Below are 25,615 nucleotides of genomic sequence, written 5' to 3'. Positions count from 1 at the left end.
CCTCCCCAAACAGCCTGGCCCCGCCCCCTATCCAACCCCCACCTACTTCCCACCCCCTGACTGGCCCCTCAGAACCCCGACCCATCCAACCCCCAACCCCCTCCCCCCGGCTCCCTGTCCCAACTGCCCCCCTGAGACCCTCTGCCCCTTATCCAACCCCCTGGCCCGGTCCCCTTAACACGCTGCTCAGAGCAGAGTGTCGGAGCCAGACATGCTGCCGCCATAGGTGCCGACTCTGAGTGCTCCAGGGCTGGAGCACCAATGGAGAAAAATTGGTGGATGCAGAGCACCCCCCGGCAGCTCCCCGCCTCAGCTCACCTCTGCCTCGGAGCATGCCACCGCTCCGCTTCTCCCGCCCCCCCCACCGCGCCAAACAGCTGATTCACAGCAAGCCTGGGAGAGAGGGAGAAGCGGAGAGCTCGGGGGAGGAGAAGCGGAGCAGAGGTGAACTGGGGTAGGTAGCAGTTCCTCTGCCCCCCCCCCCACCCCGGTTACTTGCTGCTGCCCCCCCCCACCCCCAGCTCACCTCCGCTCCGCCTCCTCCTCTGATGCCGCTCCGCTTCTCCCCCCTCCCTCCCAGGCTTGCACAAATCCCATCGTACCGTTTAAATATGAATATATAGTACTATAGTAAATGAAACAATGAATTCACACTACTGTGTCTCTTTTGTGTAATGTATACCAATTAAGGTTGTGGAATCCCCCTCACTGGAGGTTTTTAAGAACCTGTTAGACAAGCCACATCAGGGAATGTCTAAGTATTCCTGGTCCAGCCCCAGCGTAGGGGGCTGACTAGAAGATTGAGATCCCTTCTAGTCCTACATTTTTATGATTCTATAGTCCATTTCTATTAATAATCATAGTAACTTAGAGGGTCAGGGCTTCTGGTCAAACTTTAAAAAAAAAAAAAATTATCCACAGCAGTGTTTGTAAACTAATCACTTGTCATTCTTCACTGAAGTACTCTTCTCCTTCCAGTACTCATACTAAAGCAAGTTTAAGAACAGACACACAATTGCTCATCTTTTGCTAGAAGTTAAAGGGTTATTTCCTCTAGGAAACGTCCAGTGAACTCATTTTAGTACAAAACGGTACTACTTGCACAATACTTGGTTCCACTATTAACAAAAAAAGTCACCTTTCTGAAGCTGTGCAGGGTAAAGCAAGGAACTGGAACTTCCCCTTAGTCATAACTGCAGCACACCATGCCATCAGCATTCCCATTATAGCATGAACAACCGAATGGATAACTTGCCGTGGGTGAATAATCTTTCCTAACAGTGCTAATCGAGAGCAGGGAATAGAAGGCACAACTGCAAATAAAAAAAAAAAAAACCATGGAGGATTATCATCTACTGCTAAATAAAACTCATAGTTTGCGTTTCATTTGCATGTGATACCTTTGACACCACAGAACACTTTAGTTATAATCAACCATAAGCTGATATAAATAGAGAAAAGTAACTCGGCGGCACAGAGGAGAGTTTCAGGCGTATGAAGTAGCACAAGGATAACAGCAGATCCCCTTCCTACTCCAAAGTGCAGTTATATTAGTGGGGCAGAGCAAAATGGCTGGTGAATACATGGAAATATATAGCACTGGAACAAGCTTGTACAGAATTTTGAATTGGAAGAGGAGCCTGTCCAGGGGACACTGCTCCGTTACTACATTCACCGCTGGTGATCTAACTTCCCAAATGCAAGTGGATTGTTGAGGCTACATACAGAATCCAAATTTTATGGAAGAACCTGAAATTAAAATAGTTATTTTAAAGAGGATCAGGGGTTTTTTTATTCAGTGTTTCTGACCAGAGCAAGTCAATTTGACTATTAGGAAGTGTCTAACACTGATGCCACCATTAGATACCTAATTAAAATAAGCTTTAAGGCATTCCACTTTCAATCAATCCATACAGCACTGTATAAAGCCAATACATAAAGTATAAAAACAAAATCCTTCAAGACAGTCCTCTCATTTAGCTAAAGGTTAAATATCTTGTTGACAGCAATTTTCATAACTCACCTGCATAAAATTCAACATTGAAGATGCTTATTATCAGTATCACCAATGACATAAGAAGGATACAAAAGATGACATAGGAAGTATACCAATCATTGAATGAATCTAAAATGAAAGAGAAGACACTGTTCATAAGGTGCAATAGTACAGTATAAAGCTATGATACTAGCAAATGTTTAATACTGAGCATCTAGGTACATAATGCATAATCACAATCAATAGGTTCTTATTTCATTAAGAATGTAGTATTTTGTAATGTGCAGCTGCACAGTGGTTCTAGATAAACAATCATACTTCAATGAAGCATGTTGTGTATCTTAGTAATTGGATTGGTCATACATGAAAATACAGAATCTTGCAATTTAATTTGGACACATGCATGTATTTCTAACATAGCTGAAGAAATTCCCCTTTCAGCAATAGCACCCATACCTAGACAAACCTTACTATGAAAATTAAGGCCTGGTCTATACCACAAAGTTAGGTCGGTGCAAGGCAGCTTACATGGACCTAGTTGCACACGTGTCTGTACTTAAATCCATCTCCCACAAATGTAAGTGCTGACATAACACCAGCCCCCGAGTGGTGTTGAGCCGTGGTCAATGTACTGGGTTCAATATACCATCAGTGTACACACTGCATTACCTGTTGACCCTAACAATCCTCCAGCAGCTGTCCCACAATGCCCAACAGACCACTCCAGCCACAACTGTGAATTCCACTGCCCACGGGTCACAGACTGAAAGCTCCCCCAGCCCTCCCTTTAAAACCCCAGAGAATTCCTGAAATGCCTTTTCCCTGGTTGTCCAGCTTGGTGAGCACTCCTATCTGCTCTCCGTTGTTGTGCACAACTGCCCCGCTAGCCATGCTGGCTACACGCTCCAGATGTGCTCTGACCTGGAGTAGACAGCAGACATTCGATCTCCTGGGTCTGTAGGGAGAAGAGGATGTGTAGGCACAGCTCTGATCCAGCTGTAGAAATGTCAACATCTATAAGCAGATTGCTTGGGGGAGGCAGGTAAAGGGGTATGACAAGGACCAGCAACAGTGCCTCGTGAAAGCCAAGGAACTGGAGCGGGCATACCAGAAGGCCAGGGAGGTCAACAATTGATCCAGTGCGAAGCTGCAGACCTGCTGCTTTTACAAAGAGCTGCATACCATCATTGGGAGAAAGCCCAACACTATCCTGACCATCACCATGGATGCCTCTAAGGCGCCAGAGTCACAGGCCTCTACCATGAACAGAGAGAAGGAGGTGGTGAATGAGGAATATGAGAGAAAGGCAAACAGGGGGGTCAGGCTGTGTCATGAGTCAGGTCCTGTTTTTGACTCCACCGCAGTCCAGCCAGTCCCCGCAGTTGAGCACAGGCATGCACAAAGCAGGGGAAGGAACCTCAGATAAGCATGAAAAATTTTTTCCAATTACACTGATAGCACCCCCAACTTAGCAAGACACAGCTACTGACTTTTCATTAATTCAGTGGTTTTCAATGTGGGGTGAGACTATGTCTAAGATTTCCATAGTGGTCCATACTTTCATTTGGAATTTTTTTTAAGGGTCCACAAGTGAAAAAAGGTGAAAACCATTGCATTAATTTACCTGTACTATAAAAGGTAGTGGTACAACAAAGACGTAGAGCTGATATCTGCTTCTCATTCCCCTCCAGACTGAGACAAAGGTGGCCATGCAGAGCAGTTTGTTTACATACAGACGAAGGTCCCTTGAATCTCCTGAGAGCTCTCATTGAAACTTGCATGGAGGTACTCTGCAGTCCTCTCCTAAAGGTTTCTAGGGCTGGCAGTCTTATTTCTTCCTCTGTGGTAGAACACTTTCCCATGCCATTTGGTGAGGACTTCAGCAAGAGTCATTGCCATAAAGAGGCTAGCAGCATACAGGCCTGGGAAGCTTCGGGATGCCAATAGCAGTTGTGTTCTCTGCTTTTGTTATCCTCAGGACTGAGATATCAGCTAAAACAACCACCACCACCTGTGGAAAAGGGTGCCAGTGCTCTGTACTCAGTTTCATGCAACCAAGCAGTTCCCTCCTTATTTCCCTCACCCCTGGCGAGTCATATTCACCATGACTGGTGCCATGAACAAGCACTCCGAAAAAAGAGTGCCAATAAGCAGGTCTTACTTAAACACCTAGGGGAGCAAAAGAAGGGGGGAATTCTGAATCCTAAGTTTCATTTTCCATTCCTACTATACGGACAATGGTACCTCTATGTGTTTTACGTGGTGATGTAGCTGTTGAGGCCTTGAGAGGTACAGTCTCCAAGTTTAACAATCCCAGGCTCAACTGCCATTTCAGTCAGTGGAGAACTGCAGCACAATGCCTCCCCGCCATGGCCTCAAGGCCTGCCTGCCTACCCCTACCACTCCACACTGGGGGAAAAGCATCGACAACCACAGCTTCATATACACTGACCTGGGAGAGCCATGGTTGATGTATGGGTAGCTACAACTGACAGTGTTCCCTGCTCTTGTTTGTTTATTGAGATTCTAAATGATTTTACGTTAAAATGTATTTACTTTTAAATTCTTCAGATTTTTTGTTTGTAGCTGTTTTTGTAACTGAATACAACTCTCTTGTTTTGAAAATTATTCATGTTTATTAGTTAAAAACATAGGGTGGATAATGCCTGCTGGCAGTGAGAGTAGTGCTGTTGTATACTCACAACCCATAGGATCAGTGCCAGTCGTCATCATAAATGACCTGTCATCATAAAATGTACAGCAAACACCACAACATTATTAACTGCACTGTCAGTGATATATGCACAGATGTGCAGCAAGCACAAATCCTGACAGATCCCCAAGCTGCAGCACCAGGTTGAGCACAGTACACCACAGCACATTACAATGGCTAGCTGCTGAAGCGGTCTTTCAAAGCCGCCTTATGCTACCCAGCTCCTCACTGAGCTCATTTAACAGCCCTTGCGTCTGACTGTTCAAACTCAGACAGCCAGTTCACCTCAACCTTCTACCTATGCAATAATCCCCCCCCGGCTCCTGCCTTTGCTTCACAAATATCATGCAGGACAGAACAGGCAGCTATAACCACTGGGATATTTTTCACACTGAAATCCAATCTGGTGAGGAAACAATGCCAGCACCCTTTCAATCTACCAAAAGCACATTCAATTCTTATTCTGCATGTGCTGAGCCTGTAGTTGAATCTTTCCTTGGTGCTGTCAAGGTGGCCAGTGAATGGCTTCATGAGTCAGGGATAGGCTGGATCCTATGCCTACTGCCATTTCAACATTGCCAACGGTAATCTGCTGGACAGAAGAGAAGGTCCCTGTTTGTAGCTCTGTGAATGCTGTAGCTCTGCATGACAATAGCCCCCCACTGTGGATTTTTCTACTCCAGAATTACTTCCCACTGATTGGTAGCAATCCAAAGCATTGCAAGTTGACAGTGTGAGCATTACTCGCTTCTCCACTATCCGTGCAGTTCCCAGTTTGGTGTCCATGCGTTGGACGACGGGGTGGAGGGGAGAGCTCAGCACACAGATCCAGGCACGTGGCCTTTTGCATCCAAAAGTTCTACAGCCACTGCTCATGTCCCAGACCTGCACTGCAATCCAATCCCACCAGTCAGTCCTTATTTCTCAGGCCCAGAAGTGGCACTTCCTCATCCGCAGCTGCTCGGTGAACGCTACCAAGAACCTTGAGTTGGTTCTTGCTATGTCTCAAGGCAAACTGACCACATGGAAATCATCAGGCTCCCCGCAGTTCTTCTTGCCACTCTGCAAATACTGGAGTATCATGCATCCTATGCTTGCAATGGTCATGACCATAGTGCAGAGCTGTGCAGGCTCCATGCTTCTGTCAGAGATGGCCGACAGTGACAAGTGCCATGCAGGTTCATAGGAAATTGAAAATAGATGCTAAAATTATAGGATAGAGATATTATGGGATGGATAACACTGAATTATGGGTATTTGACCACATTTCTCCCAGTCACCCTTGTGAGACTCCATTCTGCCCCACCATGCATTGCCAAAACCACCCAAAAGACAGTGCACTGAACAGTGGCAGGTTATATACTGGGATACCTACCCATACAGCACTGCACTGTGCATCAACACAAGCACTCCTAGTGGGTGCCTGCATCGCCAACCCAAGGAGTCAAGTATGCGCACACACACACGCAATATACTAACTGTGAAGGGTGTATGCCAAAACTTGTGTTGGCAAAACTTTTGTCGTGTAGAGAGGCTTACAATATTAGTTATTTGGTAATTACTTTTTGTTTGTTTATTCCTTTTTCGGAAGGGTAGGAGAAGATGACAGCTCCCTGAAAGCCTGAATGTCACAACTACTAGGATTTCCAGTTGGTGTTTACTAGAGACCATCAACACCACTCCTGTAAACATACGTTTTCCTTTTGCACTCTATTTAATATGTAGCATATATTTATCTCCTTCCTCAGACACTTTAACAAACCATTGAACCTTTGATAAAGATAAGTATCAGCCTTTATCATTTAAGCACCGAGTTAAGTTATATATTGGAAAGCATATTTACATATCAGTTCCCACAAATTTAGAAAGGTCTCAAATGCAGGTAAACCAGTATCCCTAGAGCACTGATTCTCAAAACTCTGGTTCACCAGTGGTTCTACAGAGCACCTCAACATAACTCAAAGAATTAAACACTTTGAAAACCAGACAGTGGAGGGTGATTTATGAGATGAACTTTCACTTACAAAGGATTCCACAGGGAAAAATAGTTGGAAAACAGAGTTCAGTAAGAGTGGTGAATTTAAAAATTAAGGACTTGATTCAGTCTTGAAATAAAGTGATTCCCAGGCTACGCAAGCCCTCCAAAACTCAGTTTTCAGCACAGTGCCGTTGCCAATATAGTTATTTTTAATTTAATCAGAGCATAAGCAGCAAGCAGAAATAGAATACTTTAACAATTGCACAGAGGGTTAAACATTTCACGTGCAGGGAAGGACACCTACTTGAAATCCATTGTACAGGATGAAACAAGTCAATGCTGCTAATACTTATGAAGACTGCCGTACACAGAGGTAGTAGTAGTATTGACCAGGCAATACTAGCAGCCACTCTCCAACCCAAAACCTAAAAAGACAAAGGAAAACATGAGTAGGAGTACAGTACAAATCTTAAATACTGTCTCTGTAAACCAAATACCAGCCAAACCACCACATAACCCAATTTATCAGAGAAGTCAGATACTTGTGCAATATTGTCCACACCAAGCATTCAAAAAGCATGCAGCTGGTCCCAATAAACCATGAGATTAACCTAAAATTCATGAGATTTTAGAGATAATAAAATTGGGGTTCTTTTTAGTTGACTTCTGGTTTGTGAACTTTTATTGTGTTTTATTATGGCAACTGCATCGTGTTTTCAAGCTTTTCCCTGCAACCATGAGAGTTAGAAACATACAAGTTTGATTTTTTTAAAAAGGAAAACCAAGGATTGGTCTATACCTAAAACTTTGGTCAACCTAACTATGTCACTCAGGGCTGGGAAAAAAATTGCACCCTCATGACGTAATAACATCAAACTAACCCCCTCTATAGAGGCAGTTAGGTCAATACATGAATTCTTTTGTCCACCTAGCTACCACTGCTCGTGGGGGTGGACACACTCCAGTAATGAAAAAATCCCTTATATTTCTACTGCAAATGCCTACATTACAGTGGCATAACTGCAGTGCTGCAGCTGTGCAACTTGTAGCATAACATACCATGAGAGTCTCACATAATCAGTCAACTCCAGCAAAGTTTGTAGTAAAATGGCAAGAACTGGTAATGCTGCTTGTGACCTGCTGCACACGTGAAAGCGAACATTTGTGGCAAATGGCAAAAAAGAATGAGGACCCATGATTCATTGTTCCTGAAGCAAGATCTCTTTTGATTGTCCCCATTATGTCCTGAAGTTAATTTTCAGGCTGGGATCTCCAAGAACCCGAGTTTGGCGCTTAAGAGCCATTGAAACGCAACAGGATTCAGGCATTTAACTCCCTTTGGCACCTGCAGAATTGCAGCTCCCAGGGGTTCAGTCACGTTCCGGATCCCGCCGCCCAAGGGCGGCCAGTCACTGCGCACCCCCCCGCCGCCTACGAGGCCCGCATTACCCAGCCGGGCACCGGCATCGAGTCCCGCCGCCCCCTACCGACCCAGGCAGGCGGCGGGCACTGCGATGCTTTCGGCCAGACCCGCCACTGGCCGGAGGTCCCCGCTGTGCGCAGGGCGGGCTCCACACACCCGGTGCAGTCCAGGGCACCAGCCCCAGGCGGCCAAGCCCCGGGTAGGGGCCCTGACGCGCGGGATCAGGCCAGGCCACGGTCCACCCAGCTCCCGTAGGATCAACCCCGCAGAACAGCCCGGGGGGGACCGTCGCTCGGCCTAGGGGACCCAGGACCGCTACTCCGCTTCCTAGGGGCGAGGCCTGAGGCGGTTGCCCCGACAACCGGGCCTGGGGCCCCTACGCTGCCGCAGGGCGGGGGCCTGAGAACGGCGCGGGGCGCGGCCCTCACCTGCCTGAGCAGCGCTTGCTGCTCCCCACCGCCGCCTGCCCTCATAGTCCCTGCAGCACGAGCCCCGCTGCCGCCGCCATTCAAAGCCGCCAGCGTTCAGGCCCCCACTTCCTCCTCCTCCGGGGCTGCTCATCTCGCTGCCTGTTGGAGCCACCCATCAGGCGCTGCGAAGGCCAGCCCCCGCAGGGCCCCCACAACCGGAAGTGACGAGGGCAAGGGAGCTGAAACTACAGCCTCTGAATCGGGCAACGGCCGAGCTTGCGCTGTACGGGCACGACCCGTCCCGGGCCTCCCGGCGTGCCTCGCGCCCAGCTCCCGCTGAGTGACCCGCGTTAGCGCGGGTCGCCAGACCGAGTCCAGTCCGGCTGTGACTTGGGTGGGGGGCCCTGGCGCAGTCCCGGGCTGCAGAGCTTTCTTTTAGCCCGTGTGTTCTCACACACAGCGCTCATTACTCACTCCTGCCCCTGGCGCTTCCTCAATACTGCTCGTGTGGCGAGGAACTGACCGTCGCCCTGGGCTCTTTCCACAGCTGAAGGGGACACAAGAGGCTACGTTGTGAGAAGAGTAATGGGATGACCCTAAGCAACCAGAGCCGTTTGAAGGCACTGCACTGCTGTGGTTTAAAAAAAACAACAACAAAACTTGTGAAGACAGAGGGAAGCGGAAAGAGGAACCACAGGGGCCGGCTGTTTAAAAAAACCCGCACATATACAACACTAACACTTCAGTAAAAATGAAATCTCAAGCTCACACAGCACAGAAACTGACTTGTGATCGCCCATAATGAGATCTCGTCCCATAATTGTCACAAACAACAGTAGGACAGTGGCTTCAACATGCCAATTATATTTAACGTTGTTATTTAAGCTCCAACATAATACCTCTTGTTAGGCAAGGTGGTTTTGACTCTTAGGAGTTTCAGCTGGACATTAAACTTGATAATATGAACAAACATCTTGTTGCATAAATGATGTATTCATCAAACATCCAGAACAAACCATTTGGGACAGATTTTTTTCTCAGACTAGCATAAATCTAAAGCAACTTCAGTGAAATCAGTAGAGTTATTCTAAGGAACTGTAGCAGACCCCAGAATTTAGGAGCCAATTCCCCATGCGCACATACTTTTCTTAGAATAAGCAGAGACTATTACCTGGAAACATTTTAATTTTTTCCCCTGTACCTTGTTAAAAATCAAAACTAGTAAAGGAAATGGAGGACACCACAACACTTGCAATCAGTATTTTGTTCTAGGAAAACAGAGTAGGGGGGCTTCTTCCAACAAGATTTATCTGTTGTGAACTGATGCTTTATATTAACATTTAATGTACATTACACACCTGTTGCTTTTTCTAACACCCATCAACTTGCATTTTTGTAGTCTAATACGTAAGCAGAGCATCTTTCTGTTCAAGTGTGCATCAAACAACACTGTAAAGGAAAAGGAACACTGAAAGCCAGGGCCCCCTATGGCCCATCATACATCTAATCACAGATTATGGGTAAGGCGTGTTTTTTTTTTAATTTAAAGAGAAAAATCTGAACAATTCTGCACCTATTACTTTTGAATGACTTTATGAGAGCCCATTTTTTCCTCTGTAGTTAATGGCTAATTCCAGTGCATGTATGCAATGAGGAAAGCAACTATCATTCTAGCAGTATCTTATACTTAAAATACTGCAAATTTAAATCCAACAGTATTTAAATTAAGGCTGTAGGGGTATCTATTTAATGATTAGAAGAGGAAGTGTTTACATTGCAGTATGTGAATTACACAAGGAGTGGTACAATTTATCTAGAGCAATACTTAGCACTTTACCAACTTTAATATTAATTCTTCCTCGGAACACCTGCCTCATTTCAGAAATGGGGAAAACCAAACAAAGACTGAGACACAGAAATCCTTGTAATGTATATATAGGAATAAGAAATCTTCCTTTGTCAAAGGCCACACTGACAGGAGGTGATGTTAGAACAGAGGTTCTTAACTCCTTAATTGGTCCTTAGTCGGTTAACCCATACTGTTGTTGACAAAACATAATAAAGCTACCACACACATGGGATTATTAGATTTCAAATACGGCTGTCTACCGATTAAAAAAAACTAATCATGATTAATCGCACTGTTGCTAATAGAATACTATTTATTTATATATATTTAGAATGTTTTCTACATTTTCAAATACATTGATTTCAGTTATAATACAGAATACAAAGTGTACAGTGCTCACTTTATTTTTTATTACAAATATTTGCACTGTAAAAAAAATAGTATTTTTCAATTCACCTAATACAAGTACTGTAGTGCAATCTTTTTATCATGAAAGTTGAACTTACAAATGTAGAATGATGTAAAAAAATTAACTGCATTCAAAAATAAAACAATGTAAAACTTTAGAGCCTACATGTCTACTCAGTCCATCTTCAGCCAATCACTCAGACAAACAAGTTTGGTTACAATTTGCAAGAGATAATACTGCCCGCTTCTTGTTTACAATGTCACCTGAAAGTGAGAACAGGCACTCGCATGGCACTGTTGTAGCCAGCATCGCAAGAGATTTATGTGCCAGATGTGCTAAAGATTCATGTGTCCCTTCATGCTTCAACCACCATTCCAGAGGACATGCGTCCAAGCTGATGACAGGTTCTGCTTGATAACGATCCAAAGCAGAGCGGACCAACACATGTTCATTTTCATCATCTGAGGCAGATGCCACCAGCAGAAGGTTGATTTTATTTTTTGGTGGTTTGGGTTCTGTAATTTCCCCATCAGAGTATTGCTCTTTTAAAGACTTCTGAAAGCATGTTCCACTCTTCCCTCTCAGATCTGGGACAGCACTTCAGATTCTTAAACCTTAAGTGGAGTGCTGTAACTATTTTTAGAAATGTCACATTGGTACCTCCTTTGCCTTTTGTTTCTTGACTTTAGCAAAGCTTTTGACACGGTCTCCCACAGTATTCTTGTCAGCAAGTTAAGGAAGTATGGGCTGGATGAATGCACTACAAGGTGGGTAGAAAGCTGGCTAGATTGTCGGGCTCAACGGGTAGTGATCAATGGCTCCATATCTAGTTGGCAGCCGGTATCAAGTGGAGTACCCCAAGGGTCGGTCCTGGGGCCGGTTTTGTTCAATATCTTCATAAATGATCTGGAGGATGGTGTGGATTGTACTCTCAGCAAATTTGCGGATGATACTAAACTGGGAGGAGTGGTAGATACGCTGGAGGGGAGGGATAGGATACAGAAAGACCTAGACAAATTGGAGGATTGGGCCAAAAGAAATCTGATGAGGTTCAATAAGGATAAGTGCAGGGTCCTGCACTTAGGACGGAAGAACCCAATGCACAGCTACAGACTAGGGACCGAATGGCTAGGCAGCAGTTCTGTGGAAAAGGACCTAGGGGTGACAGTGGATGAGAAGCTGGATATGAGTCAGCAGTGTGCCCTTGTTGCCAAGAAGGCCAATGGCATTTTGGGATGTATAAGTAGGGGCATAGCCAGCAGATCGAGGGACGTGATCGTTCCCCTCTATTCGACATTGGTGAGGCCTCATCTGGAGTACTGTGTCCAGTTTTGGGCCCCACACTTCAAGAAGGATGTGGATAAATTGGAGAGAGTCCAGCGAAGGGCAACAAAGATGATTAGGGGACTGGAACACGAGTTATGAGGAGAGGCTGAGGGAGCTGGGATTGTTTAGCCTGCAGAAGAGAAGAATGAGGGGGGATTTGATAGCTGCTTTCAACTACCTGAAAGGGGGTTCCAAAGAGGATGGCTCTAGACTGTTCTCAATGGTAGCAGATGACAGAACGAGGAGTAATGGTCTCAAGTTGCAGTGGGGGAGGTTTAGATTGGATATTAGGAAAAACTTTTTCACTAAGAGGGTGGTGAAACACTGGAATGCGTTACCTAGGGAGGTGGTAGAATCTCCTTCCTTAGAGGTTTTTAAGGTCAGGCTTGACAAAGCCCTGGCTGGGATGATTTAACTGGGAATTGGTCCTGCTTTGAGCAGGGGGTTGGACTAGATGACCTTCTAGGGTCCCTTCCAACCCTGATATTCTATGATTCTAAATCTGCTGTTTGTTTTAAGAACACTTTCACATGTGCTAGGTCATCATCTGAGACTGCTATAACACGAAATATATGGCAGAATGCGGGTAAAACAGAATAGGAGACATACAATTCTCTCCCAAGGAGTTCAGTCACAAATTTAATTAACACTTTTTTTTTTTTTTTTAAACGAGCATCTTCAGCATGGAAGCATGTCCTCTGGAACAGTGGCTGAATGTTTAGCATATCTGGCACGTAAATACCTTGCAACACCAGCTACAAAAGTGCAATGCGAATGCCTATTCTCACTTTCAGGTGACACTGTAAATAAGAAGCAGGCAGCAGTATCTCCCATAAATGTAAATAAACTTGTTTTGTCTTAGTGATTGGCTGAACAAGAAGTAGGACTGAGTGGACTTGCAGGCTCTAAAGTTTTACATTGTTTTGTTTTTGAGTCCAGTTATGCAACAAAAAACACAAAATCTACATTTGTAAGTTACACTTTCACAATAGATTGCACTACAGTACTTGTATGAGGTGAGTTGAAAAATAGTATTTCTTTTGTTTATCATTTTTACAGTGCAAATATTTGTAATAAAAATATAGAGTACTGTACACGTATTCTGTGTTGTAATAGATATCAATATATTTGAAAATGTAGAAAAACATCCAAACATATTTAAATAAAGGGTATTCTATTAAGTGCGATTAATTTTTTTTAATCACAATTAATTTTTTGATTTAAATAGTGTGAGTTAATTGCAATTGACAGCCCTCATTTTAAATAACCTCTGGAGTTCGTTATAGGTGAAGCTGGTAGCGTCACCTATAGGCAAGGCTGCCTGCCATTACCCATTTACGAGCGTTGGTAGTTGTTTATAATGGATTTTTCAGTGTGGTAGCTGAACTGAAAAACAAAAAGTTTCAATCTGAGTTTTCATTTTTTTCCTCACCAACAACTGAAAATTTCATTCAGATTGACTTGAATTGACATTTTGGAAAGAAATGTCACTTCTACTCAACTTTTTAAAAGTCTCCATCCTCCCTCTCTTTTTTAAATTCAGTCAAAAATAATTGCTGAATTCACAAATAAATTGGATTGCCTAGAAACTACGTGTTTTGGCACATTCACTATTTGCTGAACAGATCTGAGCTAGCTCTAGCTTATAACTTACCAAACTGTTTAGACTCAAGTTTCTCACGTTGAGTATGGGCGCCCCCTCCCCTTTAAGTTTAAAACACTTTAATGCCTTAGAGCAGGTACTTGAAATTTGGAAGGGAGGTCATGCTGATGCCAGAAGTGTGCTTTTTGCAGTCGTTGTGAAAGTTCCCAAACTTGGCCAAGCTGTAAACCTTCAAAAATCTGAGTGCCTAACCTGAGTTACCTGGTTCCAAATTTACTGAAGTGCTTAATGCTCATAATTGCAACTGAAGTCAAGAAACGTGTTTTGAACACATGAACTGCTATAAAAATAAGTATTCAGGAAAAAATTAGAGCTTAGGTGTTTTAAATTGGGAACCTGAAGATAGGGAACACTTGACAATTCTGGCTTTATACTCTGGCTCAACTCTGCATCTGCATCTGGCTCAACTCTGCATCTGTAAAATAGGGACAATATTACCACTTAATCTCAGAGAGGCATACAAGGCATTCTGTGGGTATGTCTCTACTTCAATCTGGAGGTATAATTTCCATCTTGAGAGACATACCGATGCCAGCTCTCATCAAGCTAGTATACTATGAACAGAAATACAGCCACGGTGGCATGAGCGGCTACCCCTCCAAGATGATAGCCACCTGCAGGTGTGTCTAACTCCTCGAGCCACGGCAACTACATTCTTATTTTTATCATGGGTATATCTCCTCAAACCAGAAGTTTCACCTCAGTCTCAAAAGACAGCTATACCCACTATGGTGAGAGAAACCCCCATGATGAAATTATTAATTTTATATTCAACGTGGGGCTTGGATTGTGTGCATTAAATAATGAAATGTGAGGGATAAAAATAAATAGTGAAAGTAACCGTTTGCCGAGTTCACTGAATGAGGCAGAGGTCCTGTGGAAAATTGTCACTAATTACACAATCACATACTATCAATGCATACACACAAGGGGGCCAAATAAAGGTTGCATGGGAAACCTTAAGTCTGGCAGTAAACGCTTGATGTGCAACCTTAAAATGATCTTTTAAAACAAAGTACATTTTTAAAAAGTGTGATTTAAAACTAACTCAGCAAAATTCTCTCCTCCATCCTGGTTTGTAATTTAGTCTTGTAAAATGAAATTATCTGAAATATGAAAAATCCCAATAGACTGACAGAAGTGAAATTGTACAAGCTCTTCAGAAAAAAGTTCATTAACAAACATCTCTCACCTGTGAAAGAACTAAAATTCAAGACCACCCTCAGGAGCATTTTATTCTGAGATATACACTGCAATGAGTGCAAGGTATGCAGAAATTAAGAAAAAAGAAAATCCCTGTACAAGGAATAAGATCAACAGTATTAGAAGTCTAGTAGCATTCTGATGAGCATTTAGATGTCCATGAGTCATGTAACTGTACTGGCTCTTCCTTTTTCAGTTTTTGCAATTTCCATTTTCTTCAGTGAAAAAATATCTAAAATAAAATTACTGTACAGATGGGGAATACAGGCATTGTAATCTGAAAAACAGAGAAGTAGGACCAATCAATATGAAAATTCTCCACAGATAAGAGATTAAAGAGTGTACATGCATTTGTGTCTAAAAAGGGTTCTGCCGTACCATTGCAGAATTCAATTAGCCACTGGGATAAATTACTTTTTGGAGGAACGTAAAATCTTCAGTTTATTCATTATCGATAATCATGGTAAGTAAGGGTAATTAGATTGCGCCTGATCTTTGCTAGGATTAACTGGTTACACTGAAAAGAAGTCTAAGAACAAGTGGCTAATCAATAAGTACTAATAATGCTCTACTAATTTTCACACACACACCCCCAGCCCCCTTTGGTCTTCAGCCTTCCGTGGACCAGCTCCTATGGCATCGGCAGTATCCCTGGCTATCAGGAAGCAAGAATTCACACCATCCCACACAAGGAATTCAGTCCATATGCCTCAGATACCAAGAGAAACATGTTCAGAAAGAACATCAATCTCCCTATATACAGAAGCTGGTGCTGTGAAAACTATCATGTAGAAGTTAGGTTAGACATTCCCCTATCTTCTGATTTGAATGATAATGAAACAAAGGTACAATTTATTATCCCTTAATTTTTATTTTTTTATTTTTTTTTAAATAATTTGGTTTGCACAATATGTATTTACTTTTAAATAACCTCTATTAGCCCTTCAGCAAGTACAAAGTTTTTCCCCAACTTAAAACTCTTAGCAGAAATAAATATTTATTAAGTAGAATTTTTTTTTGGTAATATTTGTTTACTGAGGGTAAACATCAAGAAAAGGTAAAGCATCTAAGGAAGAGTTATTTTGATAGCCATAATATATATTAAAAGGGGAAATTATTGAATACTGAATGGTATATGTGTACTGATCAGCACAACATTTCTAATAAGACCCACAGACTCTTTCCAACTTATGTGCAGTAACACAAGTTCAGCAAAAATGGCCCCAGACATTTGTCTTCCTAATATTGGTAAGATTTTTGAAAAAAAGTGACTATAGAGCTGAAAATTTAGATTTGATTCTTACCTTATTTACTGAGTCTTTGTTGCTACTATTGTTCCATTTTGAGCAGCTGCAGTAGGTATAAGAACATTCAGGTCAGGAGCATCAAAAAAGTATGCCTACATTATTAGATGGGAGTAGGAGTGAGAGTTAGAAACAAGACACAACTTCACCTTGACATGTTCATTTTCACAAGTTATATTTTACGCAGATACAGTTTTAGCATTTAGGCAAATTTTAGCTCTTTTCAAAAAGTCACACATTGTTAATTCAAAGGGTTTCTGTGGAAGGATCTTGATGTCAGTTTATTTGGTTGCTTGTAATTTTACTGTTGGAGAAGAAAAGAAAAATACCCACCACACAGAAGCCCCACTGAACTTCCGCTGGAGATTGCCGGTGAAATCCTGGCCCCTCTGAAGTCAATGGCAAAACTCCTATTGACTTCATTGGAGCCAGGATTATGACCTCCATACGTTGTAATTTGCATTGTACTGAATTTATGTACTTTGGAAGGCTAAAGGGTTTAACAGACCTTCTTGGGTTTGAACCTGTGGTGCAAAGAATCTAGCTATTTCAAACCTGAAGTTTGGATGATGCCTCCTCAGCTTTGTACAAAAGGGGGAACAAAACTAGTAGTAGTTTATGTTCTCTTCATTACACTTAGCACTAGGTTTTCCTGTTATTCTACTGGAGCTAGTTAGTTTACAGAGATAGCAAGTTTTTATCTTACACATAAATAGAAAACACTATATACACTGAACATTTTATCATCTTTAAAAGAATAACCTTTATACTTACCTGAATTAGATGTTAATTGCATATGATACAGATTAATGCTTTAAAAGGTTGCTGTCATAAATGCAAGGGATACTTAAGACTGCTATATGAGGAACAATTTATGCTAAAAATGTAACCATCATTGCTACTTTTATGTAGAAACTCTAGGAGAGAGATCTACAAAACATTTTGTGCTATGTTTGAATATTCATGCTTGTCACATGTATTGAGTTTTTTTTAGAACAACATCCTTATGTTTATGCTTTGCAATTATCAAGAGATCTGCTAAAACAAAAAGCTCCACAAACCCCCTTGATTTTAATATAAAGCGGTTATTGTACAGATTGATTTAATGCAAATAATATATATCTTAGATGCTAAGAAAGAACATTATCATACCAAACAACCAATAGCAAGCAGGGCATGAAGTAGTACAACAGTCACCATAGTAGCCAGTGCAATCCTTCGGTTATCGTCTCTAACAGCAGGCCAAAATGTCATTACTAAAACTGACCCCGAAAGGCACAGAGCAAACATTACCAAGATCCATCGTACAGCTTTTTGTGGAATAATCCACAAAATCTGTTTAAAAAAAAAGAGAGAGAAAAGGCCTTATTAAATATCAAGATATATTTATTTAAGTCACTATTTATAGCATAACAGCTCCATATATCACATCCATTCACCAGAACTGTTAGCAGGTACTATTCACGCTTCATTTGGCACCAAAACATAAAGGCTTCTATCACCCAAGCTAAGAGGAGACTCTCCATTAGCTGTATCAGTACCAAGGTTTACTAGCTGGAACCAATGAAATAACTGTAACAAATAAGAACTAAAGATTACAGTGAGAGCACTTCAATAAGAGTTCCACTGGTTTGAAAGAATTTACCAGTCCCTGAGATATTCTCTAAAATGAAGAATTCTAGTGTAAGTGGTAAAAATCTGTTGACATTTTTTAGGTTGCCAACTCTATGTCCTGTAGGCTGCAGCCACTGAAGGAACACATTACACAGATAAGCCGGTCTAGTATTCCATCTAACAGAGATAAATGGCATAAATACACAATAGGCAGCCTGTTACATAATTTAAGGAGTTAGAGTACTCATGTCTCACAGGATACACATATGAATGTCATGTACTTTCCAGCCAATCTTTTCATTTGGAAGGTAAAAACATATACCAGCCAACATAGCCACGTAAACTTTCCATTCAGACAACATTTAATAAAAATTCTTGAGATGTTTAGAATACATTGGATGATGCTCTTTAGGCCATACTTACAGCTGTTGGAATATAAATAAAGAGTGAATAGCCATAGACACACACTATCTCAAGAAACGAGTAGGAGACGATGCTCATAACTTTGCTATTTCTCCACATAAGGAATCCCCAGAGAGCCAGAGGAACCAGCCAAGCATAAGCATAGATAGCTGTTGCAGCTATGGACACTGTAAAGAGACATTAAAGAGATTTAGTAACACTAAACACCATCATTAATTGAATTTTTTGCTTCAAATTAAAGTGCTACTAGGAACAACTAAGATTACTTTAAGGAACAATGGCAACTTTTGCATTTATGTCTTTTTTTTTTTTGTTCTTCTTTTTCTTTTTAAAAAGTCTACCACTATTATAAATTAGTGCTTAAGATTATAGGGGAAAGGTTTTTTTTCTGTTTTCAATGTTTTTATTTTGACTATATAAAAATGACATCAGTTTCAGTATTTTCTGTGGGTACTCAATTTGCCATTTGTGTGGAACCATGGAAAGAAAAACCCACTTAAAAAAATAGAAAAAGAATATTAAGGACCACAAAAACTGGGAGGAGAGCTCAGGAGGTGTAATATCTGAAGCTACTTTTAATTCATTTATTTTAAATTGACAATATACCTTTAAATATGTCATGCATTTAAAAACAAGTGTTCTTTTATAGGTATTGCATTCTCTTTCACAATATAAATGAGAGCCAAAGGACAGGCAATTGCTTACCCACTCTCTAACTTCATTAGAGCAACTCATAATGATTAAGCTTTCTTTACTGATTTTGCATCCCATCATGAAGTAGGAACTTCAAGCCTTTTGTTAAGTGGACTGAGTGATTATTACTGTATGATCTGCTGAAATTCTATTTAACTTCTTACATGAACACTATCTATCAAGAGATGTCTATACACCTACAACTTTAATTATTTTTGCATCTCTCTGGAAGTGGAAAGAGACCGTTATCAAAAAGTTAAGATAAAGCAAAGCTATGACTTCTACATACAGATTTGTTTAAAAAAAAACCAAAAAAAAAACACCCTAAGAGATAAGGAAACAAGAATGAGAACTACTTACACACCTTTTCTGAACTCAGGCACATACCGATATGCAGGTTTACCCAGATGGATGAAGAAATTTGAAAGATTACCACTAATAGCAATGGCAAAGACTAATGTGGCACATATCCAAAATGGACCTTAAATGGAAACAAATCAATTTAACAACAAGGTAGTTCTACTGCACCCCACCCTTGTACTAATTTTAACAAAAGAATGAATTTCAGTAATGTAGCTATTAAATAAGGTTAATGTTACAATTGGTACACACCATAAAGATCTGGATTGCTGCGTATATATAGTCTTACAAAGTTTTTTCCTGGTATTGGGAAAACCGAGCCTTTTATTCTATCTAGGACCTAGGAAAAAAATACAATCATGTTACTGAAAACGAGAAAATGCACTATGAAATAACTATAAAGCATCTATAAATATTAGTCCACAGTTAAAACTGTTAAACCGCTGTAATTCCCTTTGTGTGAAGTAAGAACTAATATGAAGAACAATTACAAACCTGATATGTATCCACATCAAAGAAAGTCTGGTAGTATTCAAATGTCCAGAAGGGGGCACTTTTCTTCTGTCCTGCAAGTAACTTGTAAATAGGAAAGATAATTCAATAGAAATTATTACAATCATCCAATTTACTTAGTAAGTCATTTAATGCCCAGTAATATTACTTACACCATAGTTAGAAATAATTCTCTTACTTCCCATTATTCTCTCTCTTTCTTTCTCTGGTATTTGTTAACAGCAGAAGATATTTTCTATGGGGTTGCATATTCTAGATGTGCAAATAGTTTTGAGATTCCTACCTCCTTTTTGGTTAGGAGGTTTACAAGTAATATAACTTCCATTAATAATTAAGTGTCTTGTTCAACTAGCCTTTCAAGTCTAAAAACCTCAACCCCACCCCTTATGCTGTATTACCACCAAGTCTCTTGAAGTCAACTACATCTGAGCTTCTTCCAGTCGCCACCTTATAATAGGTGTAAGTGGGAATTAAAGTATGTACTTCCATCAGAACTGACAGAACCACCAAAGAAGTTCCCTGCTCCTTCCTGATAAAAGTGTTGACTGTTGTAAAAGGTATTTAGATACTTCATGTTGATGGGGGCATTATAAATGTGTTATTATTACCTCAGTTTTATCTGAGTCATCAGTCCCCAGTAACTCATCATCCTCCTCTCTCCTAGAGTCTTGCAGAAGGCCATACTGATTCTTGGGGTTTTCACTAGGCTCATCAATACTTATTGTGGTGGCATCTGGGTTTCCTGCCAGCAAGTTAGCTGCATCATCAAATTCTGAAAATAAGCACATTACAACAAAGGTGATTTTCAAGGTTAAAAAAGAAAAAAAGCTTAATTTTAAGACTGATATATCATCAATCCTTAGGCCTTGTCTACACTGAAGTTTAGTTGATGCAAGTTACACCAACAATCCAAAACCACTATAATTACATTGCTTGTGTATGTTCACACAACGCTCCTTCTGTCAGTGGCGCGCATCCCTAGTTGATGCTCTAGGGACTGACAGAGAGATCGAGAGAGAGCAGTACACTGTGGGTACCTATCCCACTGTGCTATTCGCTACCTTCTGCAGCTAGGAGTTGTGGGAAGACAGAGTGGATTGCAGTGCAACATGGGTGTGGGCTCAACAGCCCATGATGCAGTTTTTTCTGTCCCATCATTCCATGGGCTTCTGATTGCGTTTCACACCATTTTTCAACAGCCCCTGCAGAGTAATTAGGCATTTCAACATTTCCGTTTGCTCCTCCATCACTTTTATCATCCACTTCTGGCCGATTAAAATTGCTCCTGGCTCTCCCTCCTGTCCTGCGTATTATATAATTTTCATTTACAGTCTCTCTCGACACCCTGTGTTCTTGTTTTTCGGTGTCTAAGGATTGGAGCACCTCTCAAAACGGGTCTTTCTTGCTCCTCCTCACCCACTTTGCCAGTGCATAGGGGGTTCTCCTGAAGGCGTCTACAGAAGCACAAGAAACAATACACAGAAGCATGATTGTTAGTGCACTCACAGCATCGAATCATGACAGCATCATATCATGATAGTAAAATACACCTCTTTTAAAATACAAATCAGTTTCTCACTGTCCCTTGGCAAGAACATAGCTAAGGGAACACCCTAAACATGGTGAGTTCAGCCGGGGCGAGGGTGAAAGGGGGGACAAAAAATAGGGCAAAGGATCTAGGTGTTTTTTTAAGGGGATCACTGCAAATGACTAGGGACAAAATTGTAAATTCTGCCACCATTTTCTACAGGAGTGGGGGGGTCACTGAAACCAATATCTCACTCCTGAAAGCAAGCAAGAACGCAAGGGTAAATCTGCAGGCATGCGGCTTCAGACCTGGTCCCTATGCTGGTTGCCTGTTTGACAATTAAAGTGGGAAAGTTTCTTACAATGGGGGAAGGAATAAAGCAGCTCTGCCAAGGAACCTTCAGCAGAGGATTGGTGAGTACCTCCAGGAAAGTTTCCCAGAGATCTCGCTGGAGGATTCTCATGAAATCTTAGTGTGCATTAACACATGGATCCGCCCTACTGCGTAGCTGCACAGGGGAATGTGAAGCACACACAGACACAGCTAGTTGTGTATATTTCTATCCCTTAACTCACTTCTAGCATACAACAAAGCAAAGGACAGCTATACCTCATATAGCTGAGCAGCATCAACTCAGAAAGATCACTTACCAGAGCTCCTCTTTCCTGCATCATGTGTGCCAGAGATGGAGTGGTGGGACTGGCTCGAACCCTCCTGGGTCAAGAAGAGGTCCTGGCCTGCCACTGTACAGGACAGCCCATCGCCTTTCACATCTCATCCTCCAACTCAACCTCCTTGTTCACCACTTCATTTTCAGGGTTGAATCCAGTCTGATGTCTCCAGCCCCCCCGAAGTGTCCATGGGGCTCTTGGTGATGCAGGTGGGTTCGCCGCCGAGGATGGCATCTAGCTCCCTATAGAAGCAGGTCTTCAGTGCAGCATCTGAGCAACGGTTTGATTCCCTTGCCTTTTGGTACATCTGCCTCAGCTCCTTTATCTTTGCACGGCACTGATGTGTGTCTCGTTTGTAGCCCTTATCCAACATGCCACAAAGTTCCTATGGCTTGAGTGGAGCTGGGACTGCACAGCCTCCTCTCCCCACAGCGCCAGCAGATCCAACAACTCAAGTGTGCTCCAAGCGGGAAAGTGTTTGCTGCGTGGAGCCACCATGGTCAGCTGCGAATATGCGATGTGAGCTCTCCACGACAAGCAAACAGGAAGTGGAATTTCAAAAATTCCCAGACCTTTAAAGGGGGAGATGCAGACACTTGTGTATCTGGGTACAAGGCAGTGGGGTTTGAACTGCTGACCAGAGCAGTCCGGATGGGCACTGTGGAACACCTCCTGGAGGCCATTTACAGTGACATAACCAAGCGCAGTGACTACACTGACAATTTTATTGTTAAAACTTTTGTCGCTCAGGGGTGTGAAAAAACACGTCCCCCCGAACAACAAAAGTTTTAACGATGAAAAGCACTGGTGTGGACAGCGCTTCGTCAGTGGAGCCATGCTCCTGGCGACAAAGCTATCACCCCTCGGTGCAGATGGTTTTATTTTGTCGCTGGGAGAGCGCTCTCCCAGAGATAAAAAGCGGCTACACAGCGCACCTTACAACAGCGCAGCTGCAGTGGCAGAGCCGCACCATTGTAAGATATGCGGTGTATACATAGCCTTTGTCAAGACAACTTTGTTTCTACACCTCTTGCTGAGGTGGTTTTATTTTGTTGGCAAAGCAAGAGAGTTTGTTGGTGGAAGGAGCACTGTAGTGTATAAACCTCCACTGTTTTGTCGATGAAAACTGACTTTTGTCCACAAAACTCTGTAGTGTAGACAAGGCCTTAGGGTTCATGTTACTAGCGTGGGCATGCCAAGTGTGAATGGTTTCCTAAAGCATCAACTAGCTCAGGTTAAGCTGGGTGCTTGTTCAGTTAATGGAGTGCTCTGCCTTCTCTCCAACTAGTCTGCCTTCTGTGTGCTAACTATATATCACAGACTTAGCTCCCCATCCTTCAGTCAGAGTCACTGGACAGATCTTTATATCCACAACCAGTCAAGTGGGGCCCTGCACTGGTGCAGGCAGCTGCCTGTGCAGAACTGATTTATGATTAGACAGCCTTAGTCCTCAAAGATATCTGCTTTAGAAATAACTTTATCTTTAAAAATAAGTTTGACACTATGTCCATTTTAAGGTCTGATCCTATGTATAGGTGAGAACGTTCTCATCTCTGCACCCACTGAGCCAGTTCTGCTCAGCTTCAGCTCCGAATTTACATGAGTATAACCAATGTTTTCAGTCAAGATAGAAATAACATTTAATCGCCTAAGTTCTTTGAGATGCTCATCTAAAAAGATGCTATGCAAGAGTGAAACAGTTAAAGACATTATTTGTGTAAACTTGTGTTACTTAAACTCACATTCACAGGGAACCAAAGCAAAGGCTGCAAGCACTTTAAAAGAATCAATTACTGTCACTTGTTCATTTTTCTTAACATGAAAGTTTTGGCCCAAGTGTAATTTGACAATTTACCTTGAAACTTTAAATCATCCACAGTCGCCATTCATTCACTAGGCTCTAGAATGAGTATTCAGAGCTTTAAAATATCTGAATAGCAGATCAAAAGTTAAACATCTAAAATGAAAAATAAGTGACTGAAAATATTTTTTAAATGCAGTTTTTCTCTCACTACATTGATGAAACAGGTATTTGTAGCTTCCCCCTCTCTTCAGCATGAATAGTATAGGTAGGGTATTAAGATTTCCTGCAAAAACATAGAAGTTTAGATATTACAATGTCATTATATTCAGGCATATAAGGAGATTTAAAACTAGTTCTGATGTTTGTGGTAATGAAGATCCAATACCACAGAGTAAGGGTTTATCCCTAACATCCTGTCCAAATACCACTTTGGCTAGTTACAGTTTCCTTTCTTTTCCTCCTACTGTAGTTAATATTAATGTGATATTCTTCATTTCTTGTCCTAACCTGTTGTACAATGTTCCAGTGCACAGTTAGTCAGTTTCACCCCAGAAAAGGTGTATTTCCATGGTGGGCACATATATTTCAGCTACCTCATAGGAGTGTTATAGAGTGCAATTCATTTCTGGAGTAGTATGCAGACGCTCAACTAAGAAATGTAGAAATTATTGAACAGCTGGAGGGGGACACTCAGGGGGCAGTTTCCATCCTTCCCAAGGGTCCCTGCATCTTCAGGCTGGCCCTAAGCCACAAGCAGCAGCCAGCGCTGCAGGGACAGACAGGCAGCTCCCACGGGAGGCTCGGGAGTGGTCATAGTCCCTCCTGGGCTCGTCACACACGGGGGACGTATTGTCCGTTCGCTCTACGTCAGGTGGGGGTGAGTCTGGCAAGGATCCCGGAACATCTCCGGGGAGCGGCTCCTCCGTGCGGGAGACAAAGGGCGGGGGGGGGAGGAGACGGGGGTAGCTCCCCTACTAGCATCCCCCCGAAATGCAGCCGCCGGGGGAGGCGAGGAAGGACCCGGGCACAGGGGAAAGGGAGGAGCACCTGGACCCCCAGCCCAGCCCGCCGACCCGGGGCCCGGCCTTTGCCCCCCCGCCCCGGCCCGGGCCTGCCCTGCACGCGCCAGCCGGGGGAGGCTCTCCGCGGCCCGCAAGAAGCCGGTCCGGGCCAGGGCTCTCACCTGGCGGGGCCGAGCGGCTCGTGAGGCGGCGGCGGCGGCCTCCAGGAGCTCGGCCGGGCGTTGAGGAGATCAGCGGAAGGACCCAAGGCCACCGCGGCCGAGCTGTGTTGCCGGAAGCGAGACACTGACGGCTGCCCCTCGCTCCGCCCTGTGACAGCGACAGGAGCCCCTTGGCTGCGCCAGCCAATCAAGAGCTCAGCTACTCCCTTCCCCCCCCGCCCTCTCCTCCGACACAGGCCTGAGCCCCGTTGGTAACGCCGGCCAATCAGGAGCTCAGCTCTCCGCGCGCTCTCCTTCTTAAAGAGGTAGTGCAGGCCCTGGGGAGGGGATCAGTGGGAGCAGCCTGCGTCACCCAGCTACGCGGGCAGTGCCTGATGACGTGCTCGGCAGCTGTGACCAGCACGAGCTGGGCAAGTCACCGCCCCCTCCCCCCCCCAGCTCATGCCAACAGCACCTTTACATACACGTACAAATCCTCAGCCCGTTGCTGCTTCACAGCTCACGCAGTACAACTCCTTTAAGAATTGTTACAGATTAAAAATAAAAAAAAAA

General features: G+C 42.9%; 2 protein-coding genes across 12 annotated transcripts in view; both read right to left on the bottom strand.

Moving 5' to 3' along the window:
* Nucleotides 1–10,706, bottom strand: part of NDC1 (NDC1 transmembrane nucleoporin) — a 29,332-nt gene extending 18,626 nt beyond the window's left edge. Inside the window, exons 1-5 of one of the 6 annotated variants that reach the window (XM_073357644.2) lie at nucleotides 9,879–10,706; nucleotides 8,543–9,067; nucleotides 6,992–7,112; nucleotides 2,024–2,125; nucleotides 1,139–1,313 (exon numbers count right to left, since the gene is read on the bottom strand). In XM_073357644.2, the coding sequence (XP_073213745.1) occupies nucleotides 1,139–1,313; nucleotides 2,024–2,125; nucleotides 6,992–7,112; nucleotides 8,543–8,671 (527 nt within the window). In that variant the 5' untranslated portion in view covers nucleotides 8,672–9,067; nucleotides 9,879–10,706. Of the gene's footprint in view, nucleotides 1–1,138; nucleotides 1,314–2,023; nucleotides 2,126–6,991; nucleotides 7,113–7,746; nucleotides 8,202–8,538; nucleotides 9,068–9,878 lie in introns of those variants that run through there. The other 5 variants (XM_073357639.2, XM_073357642.2, XM_073357638.2 and 2 more) reach the window with 5 other exon arrangements.
* A 4,278-nt stretch (nucleotides 10,707–14,984) lies between these two features.
* Nucleotides 14,985–25,237, bottom strand: YIPF1 (Yip1 domain family member 1). Of its 6 annotated transcripts, none has more exons than XM_073357649.2 (11): nucleotides 25,064–25,237; nucleotides 23,932–24,163; nucleotides 20,939–21,331; nucleotides 20,486–20,649; nucleotides 19,860–19,940; nucleotides 19,617–19,704; nucleotides 19,369–19,485; nucleotides 18,312–18,478; nucleotides 17,472–17,609; nucleotides 16,275–16,369; nucleotides 14,985–15,247 (listed from the first exon to the last, which is right to left on the bottom strand). In XM_073357649.2, exons 3-10 carry the CDS (start codon nucleotides 21,096–21,098, stop codon nucleotides 16,280–16,282), a joined length of 1,005 nt encoding a protein of 334 aa, XP_073213750.1. In that variant the 5' UTR covers nucleotides 21,099–21,331; nucleotides 23,932–24,163; nucleotides 25,064–25,237; the 3' UTR covers nucleotides 14,985–15,247; nucleotides 16,275–16,279. The 6 variants fall into 6 exon arrangements, with proteins under 6 accessions (XP_073213750.1, XP_073213748.1, XP_073213751.1 ...); XM_073357647.2 differs by having other exon boundaries at nucleotides 17,427–17,609; nucleotides 25,064–25,235; XM_073357650.2 differs by lacking the exon at nucleotides 19,369–19,485 and having other exon boundaries at nucleotides 17,427–17,609; nucleotides 25,064–25,235.
* Nucleotides 25,238–25,615: the final 378 nt, after the last annotated feature.

The sequence above is a fragment of the Lepidochelys kempii genome, chromosome 8 (assembly GCF_965140285.1).
Source record: "Lepidochelys kempii isolate rLepKem1 chromosome 8, rLepKem1.hap1, whole genome shotgun sequence".
In the NCBI taxonomy this organism is placed as follows: Eukaryota; Metazoa; Chordata; order Testudines; family Cheloniidae; genus Lepidochelys; species Lepidochelys kempii.
This window is presented reverse-complemented; position numbering and strand designations above follow the sequence as displayed.

Excerpts from the sequence above, each read along its gene's own strand:
- YIPF1 (XM_073357647.2), bottom strand. The coding sequence starts at position 21,098 with ATGCCTAATTACTCTGCAGGGGCTGTTGAAAAATGGTGTGAAACGCAA. Across the intron at positions 20,650-20,938 it reads ACAACTCCTAGCTGCAGAAG|AATTTGATGATGCAGCTAAC; the intron begins GTAGCGAATAGC and ends GCTTATTTTCAG. Across the intron at positions 19,941-20,485 it reads ATGACTCAGATAAAACTGAG|TTACTTGCAGGACAGAAGAA; the intron begins GTAATAATAACA and ends CCTATTTACAAG.